A 19776-nucleotide genomic window follows, 5' to 3' on the forward strand; every position below is an offset into this window, starting at 1 on the left:
GAGTTCAAGCTGTTAGTCCAGGTTTCTGACAGAAAAAGCAGTTGAATTTAAAACTGAGGATGTTCACTTGTTTTGACATCAATGCTGTCACTAAAAATAAAGACACTGCAAAGTTAGAGCACCTATGTGGCACCACGCTTTGATTTCTTCTAAATATGCAGGATCTTAACATTGTATCAAATGGACACATTATAGTATCCAACAATCTGAAATGCACTTTTAATAATCTCAATTAACATGTTAGGCTGCTTTTCCTCTTAGGAGTTACTAAAACCACGTTCAAGAAAATGTCCCCGGCAAAATACAGAAGCTGTACAACGCACAATTATCACAGAACTCACCAGCATTTTACTCAAGTTACAGCTGGAAATAGGCATTATCTCATATGGTACCTTAAATTCTTAACTAATATGTAGCTTTCAATATAGCACACAGGCCTAATTTGAATGAATATTTACTGAAGCCAAAAAACAGCCTACCTGGTGTTGTGGGTTTACCCTTAGGTTCAAGTTGCACATGTGTTCCTTTGACTGGCTCTGCTTTGGGCTGAACGGGTTGAGGCAAAGCTGACTTCGCTGTTTGTGTACGCTCTTCAGTTTTCCAAGGACTGCAGGGATTCTCTGTTGGCCGTCGTTGTACTTCAGATTCTTTATAACAGGGAGTAGTGACTCCTGAAGACTGTGCTAAAAAATTGTTTGGGTCCTTAACAAGGGAAAAGGAAACAAAAAAAAGATGAGACTTAGGTTCTTTTTTTTACAAGAGGAAAAACAATGAAAGCACTCTGCACAGCATACTATCACCTAATACACCTATTCCTTCAAAAAAAGGAAAACCGAGAACAAGTGTTAAGCTTTTAATAGACTTTTTTTTTCCATCCAGTACTTCAAATTGTTTCAGCATTTGATTTCAGGTGCTCTTGCCAGCTATTTCAGGTATTATCCCACATTTCCCTAAACAAGAATGCACATGGCAGATATTGTCATTGCAGAAATTGACCAGTAAGTGTCTGGTACTACTTATTCCATCATTCTGATTGTCTTCATACAGCAATAACAGTTACAATTTCAATTAACTACATGAAGTTACAGAGTGAAACCCGGTACCTCTTTAACAAGCCCTTCTTCTGATGGTCAAGAGCAGCAATCAAGTACATTGACATCAACAAAACACATAAGTACTCTCATCTTTAAGTCTCAATAAAAGGAATTCTAAGCTGTTTAAGATCTGCTATTAAAAAAAGGACATGTGGGACTGCAGTAAAACAGAAATTGTAAATAGACCGACTGCTCACACCAAATCTTTAAATTCAGATTAAACAGTTATGTGCTAACATTCGCCCACCCCAATTCAATACTCAAATCAATTTTTAATCAGCAACTAAATCAGACACTCACCGCTCTCTTTGAGTTTGCTGGTTTATTAATAGAAGCCTCAACAAGCCTTTGAGAACAGGATGCAGCTTCCTGCTTTACACTGCTACTATTGATTCTAGCAGATGCTCCACTTGTAGTGGACAATTTGGATAAACAAGTAGTGCCAGGCTGTTCTTGTGCATTGTTTTGCTTTGCAGATGGATGACTTAGGTCATCTTCCCAGGAACCAATTGTAGCAGCAAGGTTAGCTAAACGGCCTCTTCTCCCAATAGGGGTTTCACTCGCCAGGACATTAGATGTCTGCTTAGGTGGAGAAACAGACAGATCTTTTGACTGGAGAGGAGACAGAGGAACACATTCAGAGGGATCTGGAAGAAAAGAAAACACATTTATTTTGCTAATAAAATATATTGAGATGTAGTTGTTTCTTTTGCATTATACTATATATTGAGTTTATCAACAATTAGATGTTCCTGACATCAACAGAATCAAAATACTAGCCCTGGAAGCATTCAGACTATGCAAATTAAGCATTTTTAATCAAGCAGGTTACTAACTTATGTCAGTGTTGTGAGGAGTAAGCCATCAGACTAGTAGAGAAAAAAGTGTAAAATTAAGCTGTGGACAACAGCTTCAATATTTTAGGCCTGCACTAGTATTACCTTAGAATTCTTTAAGAAAACATTAACTTTTCCACACACAAAATTATCTTCTTCTAGCCAACATAATCGTCAATGCAAACACAGAGACACCAATGGTGCTTAGCAAGTGAAACATACCCTCACTATCCCAGCAGCGCCGCTGTTCTGCCAACTTCTGCATACGTGTTTTGACTGAAAGGGCTGCAGGAGTTTCTGACTTGGTGTTTGGTTTTACTTTCTCAAGAGGCTGAGCCAATGAAGCACTGTTAGAAGCAGTTTCCTGTGATTCTGAAGTCATCTGAGGAGAATCATAGCTTGTGGAACTTGAAGGAACTGGCTGTACGTTCTCCAAACTAGAAGCTTGAGTATCTATATCATTAGGGCAGAGCCTTTTTGACGGTGATGGCTTTGTATCTGGTTTTACTGGATAGGTAAATAGAGTATTCAAGCAAATTAGCATTCGAACAATCTAAAATATTTCCCAACAACACAAAATTGTAGTGCAAATAAAGTTATGATTTATGAATACCCTGATATGTTTCCCAAAAAAATGCCCCTCCCACATCCACCAAGTACAAGGTACTCTCCTTGGCATCATGCAATTATTTCTAAATAGCTGACTAATGACCTGGCACATCTGCTCTCAGGTCCAGTTAAACAGGAGCTAGCCCTAGTGGCCGGGTAACTGTATCCATCAATGCTTAGTTCAAGATCAATACTCAGTGTTTTCACTTTCCTTTTGGAAAAAAGATGGGACTTGTATCAAGACAATTTTCATTAAACATTACAAAATACCTTCATCACTGCGAAGAGGTGCCTGGTTACCAGTTTCTGCCAAAGGCTCCCTGGCCCTCTTGGTCTGCATTGTGGGTCTCACCCCCGCCTTGGGCCGCTCTGCCATTTTCCTCTGCAGGTTCTCTCGCCTGGCACGGGTTCTTTCAAGGAGTTTCTGAGTGGTCAATAAATCATGTGTTACCAGAGAGCGCAGTGTGTTAACTGGTAACAGCTCAGAGCAAAAGATGCTGGAATTCTGTTTAGCATATATAGCCAGTGGGTTCCAAATTTCAGTCATTAAACCAACTACTGTCTCCAACTAGCTTGGCTCTGAAAGGAAATCAGACTAAAGAGACACATGCAATGGTAAAATTAAAGAAGAGGGCTCCTATAGACCCCAAAGTCCTCAGAAACATTTGAAAGTATTTTTTTTTTCATCTTGAATGACCACATGAGAGTCTTGATGCGACAAGTCTTGCTAGCAGGTTTTTCTGACACATTGCTAAGGCATCTGGTCAAGTCACCTGACCGGCACTAACCCTCTAACAAAATAAACATTGAAGCGATTGTCAAAAGGTCATAAAAAAGTTCAACAAATCAAAGTGTGGCTGTCAATATTAAAAAGAAAAAAATGCTATTATACCTTCTAAATCAAAAGGTGAATTTCTTTGCCTCAAGCTTAAATTTTAAGAATAAACTGATATTATACCTAGCTATATTATGGTAAATAGTCTGTTTATTAAGATAGCTCAATACAGAAAAACATATAGAGATACCAATTAAACTACATAACATTCTTTTTCATTCCTTACCCATTGGAAATTTGAGTACCCTGATTATATTCCATATAAAATAGCTGCTTAAGTAAATGTCCCACATTGGTAAAAAAGTGATTCCTTACAGTATACAAGTTTAAAATAGATTGTGGTTTGTTTGTTTTTAAAATAGCATTTTTAAGTCATTATCACTCAGCTGAATCACATCTAAAGGATATTTAATGACTCTTTTGATCTAGGTTTTAAGGTTGAAACAAGAAATTGTGCAATTGAAATAATGGCCTTTAAAGGGAAGCATATAAACTGCACTTGTTTGGTGGCACATAAATTATTGTGAGAACTGTGCCAGCCATTATCTGTCCTGTTGCACAGCAATTAAATACACATTTCACATTTTTAACTGTCTAAGGCTGAAGTCTTAAACAATGTTCCATTGTAGAGCAACACAGGACAAATAGAATGTCAATCTCAACAGTTTTGTTGTGAAAGCAAATCTCAGCTTTGCTAACTTTCACAGAAGAGGAGGAATTCGGGAAAAAATAATCCCCCCAAAATGGACGAAATGCCATTAATGCCTTCAATGCAGGTTCCATGCTAGTTGTGTCCACAAGTTAACTTTCCTTATTTCCACAATGCAGAGCTACAAAGCACATGTAATACCTACATTAAAAAAAAATCCTAAGGGCAATTTAAATTAACAGTCCTTCTTGCAAAAAGTTGAATATGTCTTACAACAGTATTCCTACAGTTCTATTCAAATAGAGGCACATTCCTTTCTGTTTTGTTAGCTGAGCAAAATAGAGTTTGAGTTGTTACAAATGAGATGTCACTTCCCAAGAATGCACGCCTCTGTTGTTCAGCTTCAGCTCCTATTGGCTACTTGCATCTCAAATTTTTCCATTCAACTGCCATAATTCCAACGGTGCTGTTACATACGATGAGTAAGCCACACTCCATGACTTGAGGCTTACTTTCCAAGTTCATCAACAGGGTATTATTTTCCACAAGTACATTCTCCAGCTGTTCCAACGACAAAGTTTCGGGGTATCATAGAAGGCTAAAATCCTAGAATATCCCAAGTTGGAAGGGACCCACTAGAAGTCCAGCTCCTGACCCTGCACAGAACATCCCCAAGAATCACATTATGTGCCTAAGACCATTAACTATATCAAGGAATCTGAGGACTACTAAGTCAAAGTCAGAGGATCACTGTATTATAAAAGCACTTTCTAAAAATAAAAAAAAAAAAAAAAAAAAACCCTTCCCACTTCAAATGTTAATGAACAAATTCAGTTTTTCAAAAGTATGTTTTAAAGTACATACTAGAGAAAATACTCCAGCTTATATGTGATTACAAGAATTTGCTCTACATACCCTCCTTTACTAGCAGAGTAGAGCAAAGGCATCAATTGAAGGAACAGTTAACTTCAAACCTCACATTTGCAAATTTTCCCCAAACAACTGCATCCCTTATTTCTCTTTGCTCATCCTCCAAGCTGGGAAACCAAACTTGCCTCTATGAATGGTAAAACTACTTCAAAGTACAAAACACCCTAGGACTATTTCTAACGTTCTGTAGTAACAAACAAAAACCCTTTTGTGCAAAAAAGGTGAGTTACAAAATCAGCTATAAACAGTCACAAATGGCACATTCATTGTGATCCTGAAAAAGTACCCACTGCACCATCTCCTCTGTGTGATCTGTATTAATAATTTGGTTGAGATTCAGAAGGTTATTAGCTTTTTTTCTCTGCAAGATTAACCAACGTAAACATTATTTCAAAACTGATTTGAAAGCATTCCACTGAATCTTACAGCAAGATTTATTTGAGCTTAAATTCATTGACAGAGACAAAATTTGCTGCTGCAAAGGGATCAGCAAACACTGGATTAACAGCATGGTTTGGCCAATTAAGGCCCGAATTATATTTTCGTAATCAACACTTAGAATGCCTCACAAGGTCACTGCAAGTAACAGAGCATGGTAATTCGTAGACAGATATTATCTGAAAACAACTAAACTAAGGGAAGGTTACACCAAAAGAAAAAAAACAGCAGCACAAACCACAGAACATAAACACTTAAAAATAGATGTAAAAAACACTTAAAATGCTTTCTTTTCATGGAACTTTAGGGAAAGTTACTAAACTTCAATACTAGGACACCAATATTGGTCAGAACTTTACACAACAATGGAATGTCCTCCACAGCAGAAATATTCTTGATAAGGTAACTTTTTATGCACTCTGCAACACTTGAATGAAGTTTACTCTGGGGAGCGGCCTCACAGTTGGTCATTTTCAAAGCATTTCAAAGTCAGCCCTGTACAAGAAGGGTGTGTACAGGTTGGACTATCTCCCAGCATGCAAAACCATTTTAAACTTGATTCAGTAGTCTGGACCTGAAGTTTACTTAAGACGAGTTGGATCATGTCACTTATTACCAATTAAGGAAGGAGGCTTTAGATGTTTACACCTAGCAAGACTTTACATGGGGGTAGGCGGAACCGCCTTGGCATAATGCATTTAGTAAATCTGTTCAGATCAACACCTTATGTTGATTTATTTAAAATCAGATCTGTGCAGTCACCTTTTCTGGGCACTCAGATTCCTTAAAGCATATCAGTTTGATAAATTGTTTACAAGGGGAGGATAGAGTATTTCACCAGTGTATCTGATTTGAATTTTTTTTAAGTAGTTCAGTTTTTATTTATGCAGGCTGTGGATTGAATGCCCTTTTTACTGTGACATTTCTCAAAAGCAGTGACAAGGCAGCTTTAAAACTTCATGCTTCTGACATGAAACCAGAGTACAGCATACCATGTTTAAGAAACCTTCAACCTTCATACAGATTGAACGTGGTCGATTCCTCATTTTACTACAATTTTACCTCCGTAAAACTTAAGCACACACACAGCCAAGGCACCCTAACAACCAACAGCCTTTTCTTTTTTTAAGGAACTGTTTAAAAAAGAGGAACTGTGCCTGCCAAAGAAAGTGACCAACCGCAGGTGACAATAGTGCCAAATAGGACGCATTTTTTTATCAGATGGTCTCCGCTTTGGACAGATTCATGACCCGAACTCTAGGTACGGCAGGCACAGCGTCCACAGCGCTCCTGCCGTCCCTTCCGTCCACGCTGGAAATCTTATCTGCCAGACGCGCATGAAGGGCAAACGCCCGACTTGGGAAAGGGCCTCTCCTCCGCAAACCCTTGCGCCAATCACCCGTGCTCTGTCCTCTCCCGGCTGGACCTGACACAGCCCGGGCGGCTCCAGGAGCGGAGCAAGGCGGGGCGGGGCAGCGAGGGTCTCCCCGCTGCACAGAAAGGAGGGTAGCGTCCCTTAGCAAGCCCGCAAATCCCCCAGCGAGCGGGGACGAGGGTGGCTGACAGGGCTCAGCCAGGAGCAACCATCCCGCCCCGAGAGCGCGGCGCAAGGAGCAACTCCCTTCCCTTCGGACCCCAACCGGCCCCTTCCCTGCCGTGTCCCCGCGGTCCCCGACACTGACAACCCTCCGCCTCCGCGGCTGCACCCCCTCCCTAACTGACGACCCGGGGGTGCGGGCCAGGCCGTGCCCTCACCTCGGTGAACGGGTCCATGGCTGTGCCGGTGCCGCCGCTGCCCGCGCACGGCTCGCTCGCCCCAACCGCTACCGGGATTTGAATTTCAGCGCCCGCGGCGCGCAGGCACGACGGGAAGAGGGGGCGGTGCCCGCTCGCGGGCGCTGATTGACAGCAGAGCCGCCCAACCCGGCTGCAGGCGGCCGCGCGCAGGCCTGAGGGGCCCGGCGGCCTGAGGGGCCGCGGACGGTGAGCTTGCTTTCCCGGCCTTGGAATCGCCGCTGGAGTCGTGAGCTGCACCGCCGGCCCCTGAGCACCTGAGCACCTGAGCCTGCCTGCGGCTTCCTTGTATTGCGTCCATGCAGCCGTGGCTGCCCTGTCATAGAATTTGTATGGAAAAGACCTCTGAGATCGTGGAGTCCAACCTATGGCTGAACACCACACCGTCAACCAGACCATGGCACTGAGTGCCACGTCCAGTCTTTAACACTTCAAGGGATGGTGACGGTGCCACGTCCCCGGGCAACAGATTCCAATGGCTAATCTCTCCTACCGTAAAGAAATTCATCCCAATATCCAACTTAAACTTCCCCTTGCACAGTTTATGTCCTCTTCTCACCTTCCCGCTCCTCCTCGCTGACAGCCCCTCTTCAAATTAAGAGGCTTTTACCTCCTTTGCAGGCAAGTAGAGCAATAGTGCCTGGCTGATCACACGTCTTGCTGCAGCTGCTCAGTTAGGAGTGTGTCTTGACCCTTTTTCACTGGAAGATTAATTTTTCACCTGGCATTGACATGGAGATGTCATCAGAAAGCATGAGTTTTGTGTGATGCAGTAAATGCAGAGGATATGTAGCCCAGTGCAGCTGTGAAACGTGTGGATCCTTTCCATGATCTTGAGTTTCTCCTTGTGCTACAGCCTGTGGGTCTCATGAAACCTCACCCACCACTTCATACAGCTGTCCCCTGCACCATTTCATTGGCACACCTTTCTCAGTGAATGCGAAATTTGGAGAGACCCACTGGTTGCTGAGGTTCACTCTTTGCTATCTATGCACCACCCCAAAAGCCCTTTGTTTTCAGCATAATCACAAATACAGCTTTTTTTTTTTTTTTTTTTTCATACCTGCCATTCCCATTGGGAGGCTGCTATAGGCTTGTCTGCCCAAATGGATAAATCTTGTCAAATTTTCAGTCTATCCGTACATACCGGTACCCCTTTAGACCTTTTTGCTCCTATGCAAATAGTGTTTGTTACCTTGCATGAATGCCCTTCTTCACTAGTGCTGTGTTTCTTGCCCCTTTGATTATTTATAGGCAGCAGTCTCTTCTTCTTTCAGCCTTTATTTTGCCTTGCTAAACAAACCAATACTCTTCTAACTGTCCCTCATTAAAAAATCTCTTTCCAGTGTCTTATAGCTGGAAACAGCATGGCACCAGAGCGCAGTAGAATCTAAAATACAATATTAAATAATACTTTTCTGAAGAAATCTTCAAGATTGAACACTCTGGAAAACAAATATCTCTGCACTGTTCTCAGCTAAACATGGGTTGGAGAAGTCTGAGGTCCAACATCAGAACTTGCTCACATACCAGGCAGAAAATTAGGACTTGCCAGATGGGACTTGTCACTTATTCATAATCTATGAACCAGCCTGTTCAGTGGTAAGAAAAAACATGCTTTATTTCCTTCAAGAGAAACTAGGTTTAGCTATCACTGGTAAACAACAGAAACATTCCTTTAATGGAGCAGTAAAAAAATGCAGGAAAATGCCAAAAGACAAAATAGCCAATATGAAGCTCAAAGTTATTGGCAGAAAATCAAGAGAATTACCATTAAGTCCTGTCTTTCTCCTGCCATCCCAAGGGAAGAAAAGTTGTGCACAATTTGAACACTTTAGACAATACAGAATTACTGCAATCTAAACATGCTTTCTGCTTTAAATGTGGGTCTGTGAGATTTATACAGTACAGCCCCTTGGTGCATTTCCACATGTGGCTCCATCTATTGCTGGTGTTTTTTACATGACACAGCACAGCACATGATGCTCAGCCTGGGGGCCAACAGAACGAGGGTGGCTGCACTGTTAGTGTACGTAAGGATGTGTAAATAATACTGATATCTGCTAATTATTACTATTTAAAAAAGGAAAATAATGATTCTTAGTCTGTGCAATACATTTCTTGTAAAATGTGTTTCTAAACAGTGTATTCTGAAAAATGAAATGGAGATTCCTAGGAGTTTATAACTGCTTAAATCAATGCAGTATATATGTGATAAATGTTCTTCCCTTTTGCTCTCTATAGAGCCAATAATTTCTTAATTTCATAAGTTCAATCAAGACTCATCAAGGTCCTGCTAGAAATAAATAGGATACTTAAGTTACTCATCTTGTCAAGAATTATGTCTGTCTTCCATGAACCAGTGGATAGTAAATATATCTTATCCTTTTATCACTCTAAGGAGACTCTAAAGTCAATCCTTTTCAAGAACTGTGCTATAAAAATGAGGCCTGTTGTCTGCCTAGTGGTGGGGGTACAGCTCTTAGCAAGGGAATTTTCAGTTGGAGTTATATTTTTCTTAATAAATTAATAAAACTATTTCTACAGCAACTAATGGGAAAAAAATCAACCGATCTTTCACAGGATCAATTTGTGTGAAGGCACAAAGAAAAAGAGAGGGAAAAGAAAGGAATGCCATGTGAAACCAGCAGAACAATGAGCCAGCTCTGCCTGTTCAACAGCTTTATATTTTATGCCAGACTTTTGCATTCAAAAATTATGAATCACACCCTTCACTGTCCCCTCCCCTCACGTGATGTGGTTTAAGATGTCTCCTTGCCAGGCATAAGCTAATGAAAACATATTCTTTCAGTAACAATAACACAGTACAAAGTACGTGGGGAACAGTTTTTGCTGGCTTGCAATTTTCATGGGAGTTGAGAACTTAGGCACTTGAGCCAGTCATTTTTCTTTTAACATGGCAAGAAGAACATTTTTACTTTCCCAAGTTTTCCTTCAAAAAGTTTTAAAGCATATTGACTGTTTTCAGAGGTGTATTTTCATTTCAGAAGGTTACAGATGTTTGCACTAGCACTTTAATAAGAGTGGAGCACTTTTTAACTAATAAGGAGAACACTTGCCAAAGTGTTTTTATCTCTGGCTTCCTTACAATACTAATACAATCAGAAATGTAAAATATTGACATTGAAAATGCTGATCCCAGTGTAGGCCTCTGTGCAGCTCCATTCTGTAATTGTCAGAGAATATTACAAAAAACTAACTTTCTGCTGAGAAACTGAGTTCATAATTCTGATTCCAAAGGAAAGATGAGCGAGGTGCTTCCTTGATGCACAGAAAAAAACCTATCAATTAGAGAAAAATAGTACTTTCCGTCTTGTAATTTCCTTTTATTAACTCAAAAGTCAATGCTCACCTATCTTGCACTTGCAAGCAGATTCCATTTGTAGTGTGGTAATTAGAATACAGTAGTGTAGTATTCCTCGTAGTGTAGATTTCCTTTCAAAGGAGTTTTTTTACCAGAAAAAGTCCACTCTTCCACTAGTCAGCTGGAGAGCTGTGATGATTCTGAAAGACACTTCCCACCTAGCAGTACGATTGCATGGGAATCCACAGACAGGAGAAGCAAATGTATGGCTTAGCACATGTTGGTGTGCATCATAATTTCTGGGCTATAGTCCCAATTAGAATTAATTCTTCCCCATGACTTCAGACAAAGGGGGAAGAAGAACCTTGGGGAAAAGACAAAGTGACAGCCCTTGTAGAGCTTCTTGAGGACATCTCTTTCCCCTTCTTTTTTGCCTCTACTGGATCCTGGAGAATGTATGGCACAGGTCTGACTCTGTGTCTTGGCTACGTCTAAGTTGAAGTATGCCATAAGAAATTCCCCTCTTCACAGGTCCCCTAGCAGGACCCCTAAAATAAGGAAATATTTTTTCTACTACACTACACAAGAACAGTAAGAATATAATATCCATCCTTTCAGTGATTCTGAAATGAAGAGCAAACTGTGCCCTCAGATCCTCTTGAATATCCTAGAATGCCAAAAAGATGGCCTCGAAAAAGACATTTTCACCTCTAAACACTGAACAGAAGGCAGATCCATCTGACAAAATACTGCGCTTTGGATTAATCCGTATTTTCTATTACAAATGTTACATAATCAAAAACATTTTAATGGGCAGCATTTAGGATGTGTTCTCTAAGACAAGCCAAGAGTGATTATTCTGCTTTTGTCAGCTCCTGTGATAATCATCGAGGCAATTTAGGCTGACTTTACCCAGTAAAGGAATATATTTAAGTCAGGAACAAGACAGGTTTTATGAGTGAGTAACCCAGTGTGTGACATGGATTTAAATTAGTGATGCTCAGAGCACAAGTCTCTCTCCTAATAGTTCGAATAAGAAATTCATCACCAGCTCTCCCAGACTAAAACAGTGCAAGACCCCATAGCCATTACAATGTAACTTTTACCTGGGACTTTGTTACCAAAAGGATTCATTCATTACTCTGCCTTGACAAGCGTAGTTGGGGGAAAAATCCTTAAAGGGGATGCTTGCTGGGGAAAAATATTACAGAAGCTCTCTTATGAGGAGCAACTGAAGGAAAAAAATCTCGCAGAAATCAAAGCTGGAGGGAAAAGCAAAAACATTATAGGTTGATGGCTGGACTCAATGATCTTAGAGGTCTTTTCCCAACCCTAATGATTCTATGATTATGAGGAGAAAGAACTAAAACAAGACAAGTGAAAAATGGCAGACAACAAGGGAGGATAACAAAGAAACAGAGGAAAAGAAAGAAGATATATTAAAGTGGAGAAATAGTGAAACAAAGAATGAAGCAAAAATCATATTTCATTCACAACAAAAGGCAGTTGTCAAGTAGACTCAGTTTCAGAAAAAGCTCTTTGGGTGGTTGAACTCTGCTTTTTTTACAAGGCTGTGGGAGTTAAGAAATATTTGTGTTTCATGCACTCTCAAAAGATTTATTGTCTTCAGTCAGTATAATATTGCATTTGTATTACTAAATCACAGCAAGTTTCTCAGGGCTGTTCATTTAAGTCTCCTAACTGATTTATACAGGAGAAGGAGACTTAGACTTCCTTCCTTTGTGTCTCTAAGGAAAATACACCCTTTTCTTTCTTTATCCATATGGTGCAGATGTATCATTTGCTGACGTAAAAATTCTGAAATTAGGCAAAAGGCATGAGAATACTTAACTGCTGCTATGTTAATTTAGACCAGGATATTACTCTCAGTACCTGAGACTTGCTTGCAATTGCAATATAGTGCAAATGGAGCAATCACATCAGCAATTTTACCAGCCAAATTGTATTGCATTTTATGCTTTTGAAATATTTTTCTGAACAATGGAAAAAATAGGACATTCTTGTTGAGAAACCATTTTTCACTAACAAAGAAAGTTTTCTATCAGCTCTAGCTTTTTTTTTAAAAGACTCAGTAGGCTGCAAGCTTAACAGATGATAATTTTCTGATCTCTTTCCATCTTAGTCTCATTTTAAATAAATAAATTAAACTAGAGGACACACATAAAATAAATTATTTATAAGGAAGTCTAAGAATGTTATCTACAAAATCACTTGAAAGTTTTTAAAACCAAAATAGGTGCTTTAAATTAAGTGTAGTCTATGTGCTTTGCTAAATAGGGAAAGGATATGATAAGGATATGAAATGGGTTTTACATGAGTTCCCGGTAGGTTTTTTTTTTCACTTCCTATGTCAGTTCTTTAGAAAAAAAAACCAACCATACAATATCATGAAATCCTCTCTGCAAGAGTAGCATATTTACACTAGAGGGTGCTACTTGGACAGGATTTTAGAGTATCTTGCTTTGGAAATCCCTTTTTCAACATTCAGAAAAAATGCACATCTGAAATAAGAAACAGATGTTTCTTACGGGACAAATTCTACTGAAATTTAAATAAACATAACTGAAATTATAATTTCCACACACATATCCAAAAGAGACACTGGTCCCTTGTGTCATCTCAGCTTCAGTACAAACTACATATATAATTATGCTGAGGATGTGTTAGAGATGAGTAAATATCCTTAATATTTCAATCTGCTTCTGCTTAACAAACTGTTATGACACAGAAAATAGACTAACTAACGGGATATCAAAATAAGATGCATGGCTCTTTGTTAATGAGAAGGACAGAAGCATCTGAAGGAGTAAAACCTAAATTAGCAGTCTAGAGTACAATCACAGTATTACTTAATCCCTTCATGTGATATGACAAAGGGTTGCCTCACCTTACAATAAAGCATGAAAGAAGGCAAAGGGAATGGCAGTGGTCAAGAAGTTATTTTAAATAATTCTTCCTTCATTCTTCCGGTAGTGATGAAAATCGTGAAAACTCTGAACATGTCTCTCTACATCTCCAGGGCCTTTGGCTGCCTTGAGGCAGAGCCCACATGGAGGTGGTGCAGATCTTGGGCCATGAAGATATCTGCTGCTCCCTAACAGCTGTTTGCAAGTGGGTTGGTATGGGCAGCTTGTCTTCTTAAGTGTCTAATCCAAAATCTCTTTTGAACTTGGCAAGTCTGTAACAAGGTAAGAGTGTTTGCACTGCACTTGCCCCATCTCAGAGATGCTGCAGCTCCAACTCTAGGACTCTACTAACACCATGATGAAGAGGTAGCCAGGGAATCTCCAAAAACAGCCGGGAGGTGGAGGCAAATAAAGTCTGAAAACCAAACCTCTGGTTTGGTTTTCACCTTACCCCAACACTACTGAACACTATTTCCATTGGCTGATTTTTTCACTGATACCACTTGGAAGGTGTTATTCCTCATGGAGTAAATAAAATAGCCTCAGCTGTTTTATAGCCCCATTTAACATCACAAACTATGTGGGAAAGTAAAGCTCAGTAGCAGTGCCAGGCATGTACCTGGAAACTGGAAGAAGAGAGTGAGTTTATACCTTGGTTTCTGCGGCTCACTGAGTCAGTGTTTCTCCATGAAAACAGGGTTTACCAGAAGATCACCTTCTCCAGGCCAGGAAAAGTCCCTTCTTCTCTACAGATCCTGTCCTAAGTGTGAGAATCTGGATGTCCTATAAAATGAAATGCTTTCATGAAGAAGTACATCATCACTTTTTCCACAGCTACTGGGTCACTGCCCACTAATGTTAGCTGCAGAGGGTCCCTTGCTCCCAGCACTGGAGCTCCTGCTGCAGGAGTGTGCTGGGACCAGCATGTAGATGAGAGATGCCTCCAAAACTCCACATAGTCACACTTAACTACTGCACAAGTAGTAAGTTTGTTTCTTGCAAAAAGCTGCTAAAGAGGTGTTTTGTGGTTTTTGGATATCCCCTTCTTGTTTTATAAGTCTGTTGTTCTGTTGTATAGCTTGGACTAGCAAAAAACAGGGAATCAAATAAACAAAGTGGAAGAGGAAAAGATTAAAAAATGAATGGCAAAGAGAGAGGAATAGTGTGCTTTTTTCAGGCTGGTTAAGAAATAAGTGAACTGCTTACCTGATAAGCCAAAAAGGATGATGCACTACTAGGAAAACTTTGCTTATCAACTGAAATTATCCCAGCACCACAAAAGAGTTGACCAGCTTCAAAAGGCACAAAGTACAAATGTTTAATAGATTGTCATTTTTGGTGGGCTGTGGTTTAACCCCCAGCCAGCAGCTCCATGCAGCAGCTGGTCACTCACTCCCCCACCAGTAGGATCAGGGAGAGAATGGGAAGTGCAACAGCTAGAAAAACTTGTGGGTTGAGATAAAGGCAGCTTGATAGAAAAAGCAAAAGCTGCACACACAAGCAAAGCAAAACAAGGGATTAATTCAGTGCTTCCCATGGGCAGGCAGGTGTTCAGCCATCTCCAAGATAGCAGGGCCCCATCACATAACAGTGACTTGGAAAGACAAACACCATCACTCCAAACATCCCCCTCTCCCTCCTTCTTCCTTCCAGTTTATATACTGAGCATGATGTCACATGGTCTGGAATGTCCCTTTGGTTAGTTTGAGTCACCTGTCCGGCTTTCTCCTCCCAATCTCCCATGCACCCCAAACTTCCTCACCAGTGTGGCAGTAGGAAAAGCAGAAAAGGTCTCAGCGCTGTGTGAGCCCAGGTCAGCAACAACAAAACCTCTCTATATTATCAACCACCTGTTCAACACAAATCCAAAACACAGCCCCACACCAGCCACTGTGAAGAAAATTAACTCTACCGCAGGCAAAACCAGCACGGGGCAGATTGTCTTGTGCTGCCTGTGCTGCCTGACCTGGTATTTGTGTTGCCACAGCAAGGTACCTGTGATTCATCTGCTGGTGTTTGCAGTTCGGCAGGCAGCTTGTGATCCGGCTGCTCGCCAGTCCTGCCTGCCACTGCCAAAGGCAGCACCCTACTTTTCTGAGCAGGACCCTGTAGTGACAAGGCATTGCTACAGAAAAGGACAGACGGTTAGAGGAGGAAAGGTCAAGAGTTGGTGAGTTGGTCCATCAGTCCATACTGAAGGAGGTGCATGCTTTCTGTGACTTATATTTTTATAACCCACTTCTCTGCCATAGGAAAGCAGCCTCTTTTTCATTAGTAAGGATAAGTGCATTTGTGAGCGTACAATAGACATCTAAGATTTCTTTTCTCATTTGATAGCAGACAACAGTAAGATGCACTCGTAGGTTCACATTACTTCTCTGTACTTTATTGCGAGGTTTGCCTATGTTTTGTTTGCCCGTGTTGCATTGAGTGTATGGTTTTGAGCCTCCTTAGTATAAAGCATGAAAAAATTCAGTGGATAAATCAATCTGAATACTGGAGCTGTATCAAGTTGTGCATCTTAAAATAGCAGTCCCATTGAATAAGTCTATGAATAAGCAGCTCCCACAATCATGTGCTGCATTTGCTGTGTACTAGGAGTGTAGGACCCAGTTGGAATCAGAAGGCAATGTCAGACATTCCTGAAGGAGTTTCTGGAAAGAATATGTCTGGAAGGATGGTCAGTTGGAGTCACTTGGTCAGTGAAATTGTTTGGTCAGGAGATACTCAGACAGCTAAGAGTCATTAAGCAGGGAGGGAGGGCTGACCTTGCCCCTCTGAAGGCGCTGAAGCTGTGCCAAATTATGCAGAGTTAGTTAAGGACTCTCATTCTCAGTTTTCATAATTCATCAATGCTTCTTTGTTGTCACAGAGAAGTGGCGGAAAGATAGTGTGAATATGAGGGAGGAACCAAATAAAACTGCTGTTAAAATAAGTGTGTGTACATATATATACGCACACATATATATACATATTTAAAATCCAAATGCACATATTTGCATATAGATTTATATATGCATCTATATATATGTGCATTTATATATGAGTGTATGTGTTAGAATTTTTCAGTGTTAGTTTCTGACAGATACAAAGATCAATAAAATGTGTCACTGCTCTTCCAGACAGTACACATTGCAAAGCTTATTGATGCTAATATTCCTATAAAGATACTCCTCTGCATGCAAGACATTGCAGTGTTTTTGACCAAGTGACTGTGACATTATCTCTGAAGGCATGACCAGGTAAATCTGAAATTGTCCCTGGAAGTAATGTTATGTTAAAGCTGAAATACAAGATGAATGTCATCTTTAACTCTGGCTCCTAACAATGGGTATAGATCCACTTGGACTGTGGAACTGTGTCATATAAGCTGTATTCCACAGTATGGATCATCTAAACATCACAATTTGTCCCTCTGTTCCCTCATCTTGCTACAATGTGATCAGTGCCAGCTGCACTGGTAGCCTCCAGGAATTTTTTTCATGACAGAGTAGCTTGCCTTTTTCCCCCCCGCTGTCTTTCCAGACAGTCTTGCAAGCTAAGATGTCTTTAAGGTCAGAACTGCTAGAGGTGCACTATATGTGTGTGTGTGTGTGTGTGTGTGTGTGTGTGTGTGAATGTGTGTACCATTTTTGTTATGAGATACTCAGTAATGTTTTTCTCAACTGACCTTTCCATGTTATGCTTTTAATCAACAAATGTGACCCAGCTTGCTTGGAGACAAAGCAGAAAGCAGGGACAGGTGGCCTTTTAGCATCCCTCCCCTGTGCCTTCTGCTGCTATTTCTTCTGGCATTCTCTTGCTTCAGCCAGGAGCTAGTATGACCTAAAAAAACCTTCGTGCCATCCTGCAAAGGAAAAGGCTAGAGGGGAAAGGAATAAAAAACAAAGTGGAGGCAACAGATGACTGACTGCCCAAGCAGGGAAGAAGGACTCATGGACACCAGGGAGAAGCAGACAGGAGACGAGAGAGATGGAGAGAAAGCATCCACTGGGTGGAGCAAGGAGAGGAGGTAGATGTGTAAAATACACAAAAATAGCTGGATAGTTACTGATATCATTGCTATGGCATCCAAATATATATAAAAGAGCATCTCTAGAAGGAGAATTAAGGTCTCTGCAGCAAAATCACTGGGAAGTTACAGCAAAATGGTACATTGACTTTATGTTTTAGCAGTTGTCTATAATTTCTTCATCATGTGTGCTAATTATTTGCAGTGCTTGAACCGAATAACTGTATTTCGGGTTTTCTTTTCCTGTTAATTGCCATGTACCACAAGCAAACTCTAGCCCATTAGGGATAGCTTTGTCTTTCTAAATTTAAAAGTGTTTATTCAGTTCCTGCAATTTGAGATTTGGAGACAAGCCTGCAAGCTCCAGATGCTATATTGTTAGCAAAGTAGTTTAGAGGGTATTTTAGGTTAAACTTGGACATGCTGACAGAGCATGTATCTTTTTGGATCTTCAAAGAATGTAAGTTAAAAGGGACATCAAATTTGTCAGCTAGGTAGAAAGACGTTTCAGTGCTGGCTCCTCATTAGCCAACTGAGAAAAATGACACCTCAGTCTTTTTTCATAGCTGATCTTAAGAGTACCTGGGTTTGACTGTGTGTGAGGCAGTAGAAAATAAAATGAAAATATTTGCTTTAAACCCTTATTTTTTGTTTTTTTAATTATTGCTTGTGAAGACTGATATGAAAGCAGACAGAGCTTTCTGAGCAGTGTTTACTCAGTCTTGTGATTGCATTCTTGTAAGTATGCATGTCTGACTAAGAAGGATTAATGAAACTCAGTAAAACTTTTCCAGGTAGGACACAGAAAGGGATTCTGTAATGTATCAACAAGCTGTGATCTGTAGAATTTCCTCCACTACTACCTGATGATACAGCTAGGTCTTATTGGACAGTGCTATGGAGGGAATCTCTGTGTAGAGCCCATTGCAAATATAGATTTATTGATGGGAGGGAACATGGCAGATATTTAAGATACTCAGCTAAACGACCATACAACTTCCTAGGCCTCCTCTCCCTGGGAGATCACTACACTCACATAATCTATGTTAAGCCCTATGGTGCTGCTAAGTCACTTTCAATTAAACTGCTCTCTCCAATAAATGTTGACCATTTAAGAAAAGTAAATGCATTATTAACACAGTAAAATGTATTGATGTGTACTCTGACTTCAGTAATCCCCTTAAATCTGCATGAAGAGTACAGAATCTTCCTACACTGTGCCTACATTAATGGGTTACACAACCATGATTGCTAAGATAAAATAACTTGTTCCTATTTGATGTTCAATTTTAAAATGCACAGATTGTATTTCAAGGAGTGAAAGGTTTCACAAGCAAAGCAACAGATTGCACAACAAGTAAGGCAAGAGGAGGGTGTAATATAAAGTCTGTCTTCTACTTTAAATCTATTTACTACTTGTCAGTGTGTGATAATCATCAGTTACAGCCCTAAAACGTTGCCCTGATGCAATTCCTCCATTCCCTGATGCAATTCCTCCATTCTCTTTACATGGGACATCCCTGAGCATGAGACCCGTCTCCCAGCGTGGTACATCCTGCTAAGCGCCTTTGTCCCATGCAGTCCTTCCTTTGCCTGCCACAGATCCAGCAGATAAAATTACCAATCACACCAACTGTTACCAATTGCAGAGATGATGCTAGCTGATGATTATCAGAGGACTGCAGCGCTGGACTCTGCATGAGTTATGCTTACTAGACTTCTGCAAAGGATGACACTAAAGCCTCGCCTACACTGCCGGGATACAGTGAGCTGGTGTTTTTTATCAGAATCACTAGGTTGGAAGAGACCTCCAAGATCATCGAGTCCAACTCAGCCCTAATACCTCAACTAAACCATGGCACCGAGTGTTTTATCCAATCCTTCTTTAAATACCTCCGGGAATGGTGACTTCACCACCTCCCCGGGCAGACCATTCCAATATTTGATCACCCTTTCGGTAAAAAGCTTTTTTCTAATAGCCAGCCTCTTTTCCCTTGGCGCAGCTGAAGACTGTGTCCTCTCGTTCTGTCAGTTGCTGCCTGTGTTCCCGGGTGGCGTCGGCGGGATGGCACCCCGGGACACCGACCGGTGCACTACAGATCCCAGGGTGCAGCGCGCCCACGCCCCGCCCCCGCCAGCACTCGGGCCGCGCGGAGCCCGACGGGACTTGTAGTCTGCAGAGGCGGGCGGGCGGGGGCTCTGCCGGCGCGGCTCCCGCCTGCCGGCCGGGGAGCAGCCGCGCTCCCCGAATCCGCCGAGGCGGCGAGGCGGGCACATCCCGCGGCGCCAGGCGCTGCCTCCCCTCAGTGCTCCCCGCCCAGGAGCCG

At 41.2% G+C, this 19776-nt stretch overlaps 1 protein-coding gene across 2 annotated transcripts in view; it reads right to left on the reverse strand.

Annotated features, from left to right (window-relative positions):
• ANLN (anillin, actin binding protein) overlaps positions 1-7249 on the reverse strand; it is a 28848-nt gene extending 21599 nt beyond the window's left edge. For both annotated transcript variants that reach the window (XM_040063781.2, XM_040063769.2), the window contains exons 1-5: positions 7147-7249; positions 2810-2963; positions 2153-2437; positions 1395-1741; positions 480-702 (exon numbers count right to left, since the gene is read on the reverse strand). In XM_040063781.2, the coding sequence (XP_039919715.1) occupies positions 480-702; positions 1395-1741; positions 2153-2437; positions 2810-2963; positions 7147-7164 (1027 nt within the window). In that variant the 5' untranslated portion in view covers positions 7165-7249. The remainder of the gene's footprint in view (positions 1-479; positions 703-1394; positions 1742-2152; positions 2438-2809; positions 2964-7146) is intronic.
• Between the last annotated feature and the right edge of the window lie 12527 nt (positions 7250-19776).

This window comes from Hirundo rustica, chromosome 1, assembly GCF_015227805.2.
Source record: "Hirundo rustica isolate bHirRus1 chromosome 1, bHirRus1.pri.v3, whole genome shotgun sequence".
NCBI lineage: Eukaryota > Metazoa > Chordata > Aves > Passeriformes > Hirundinidae > Hirundo > Hirundo rustica.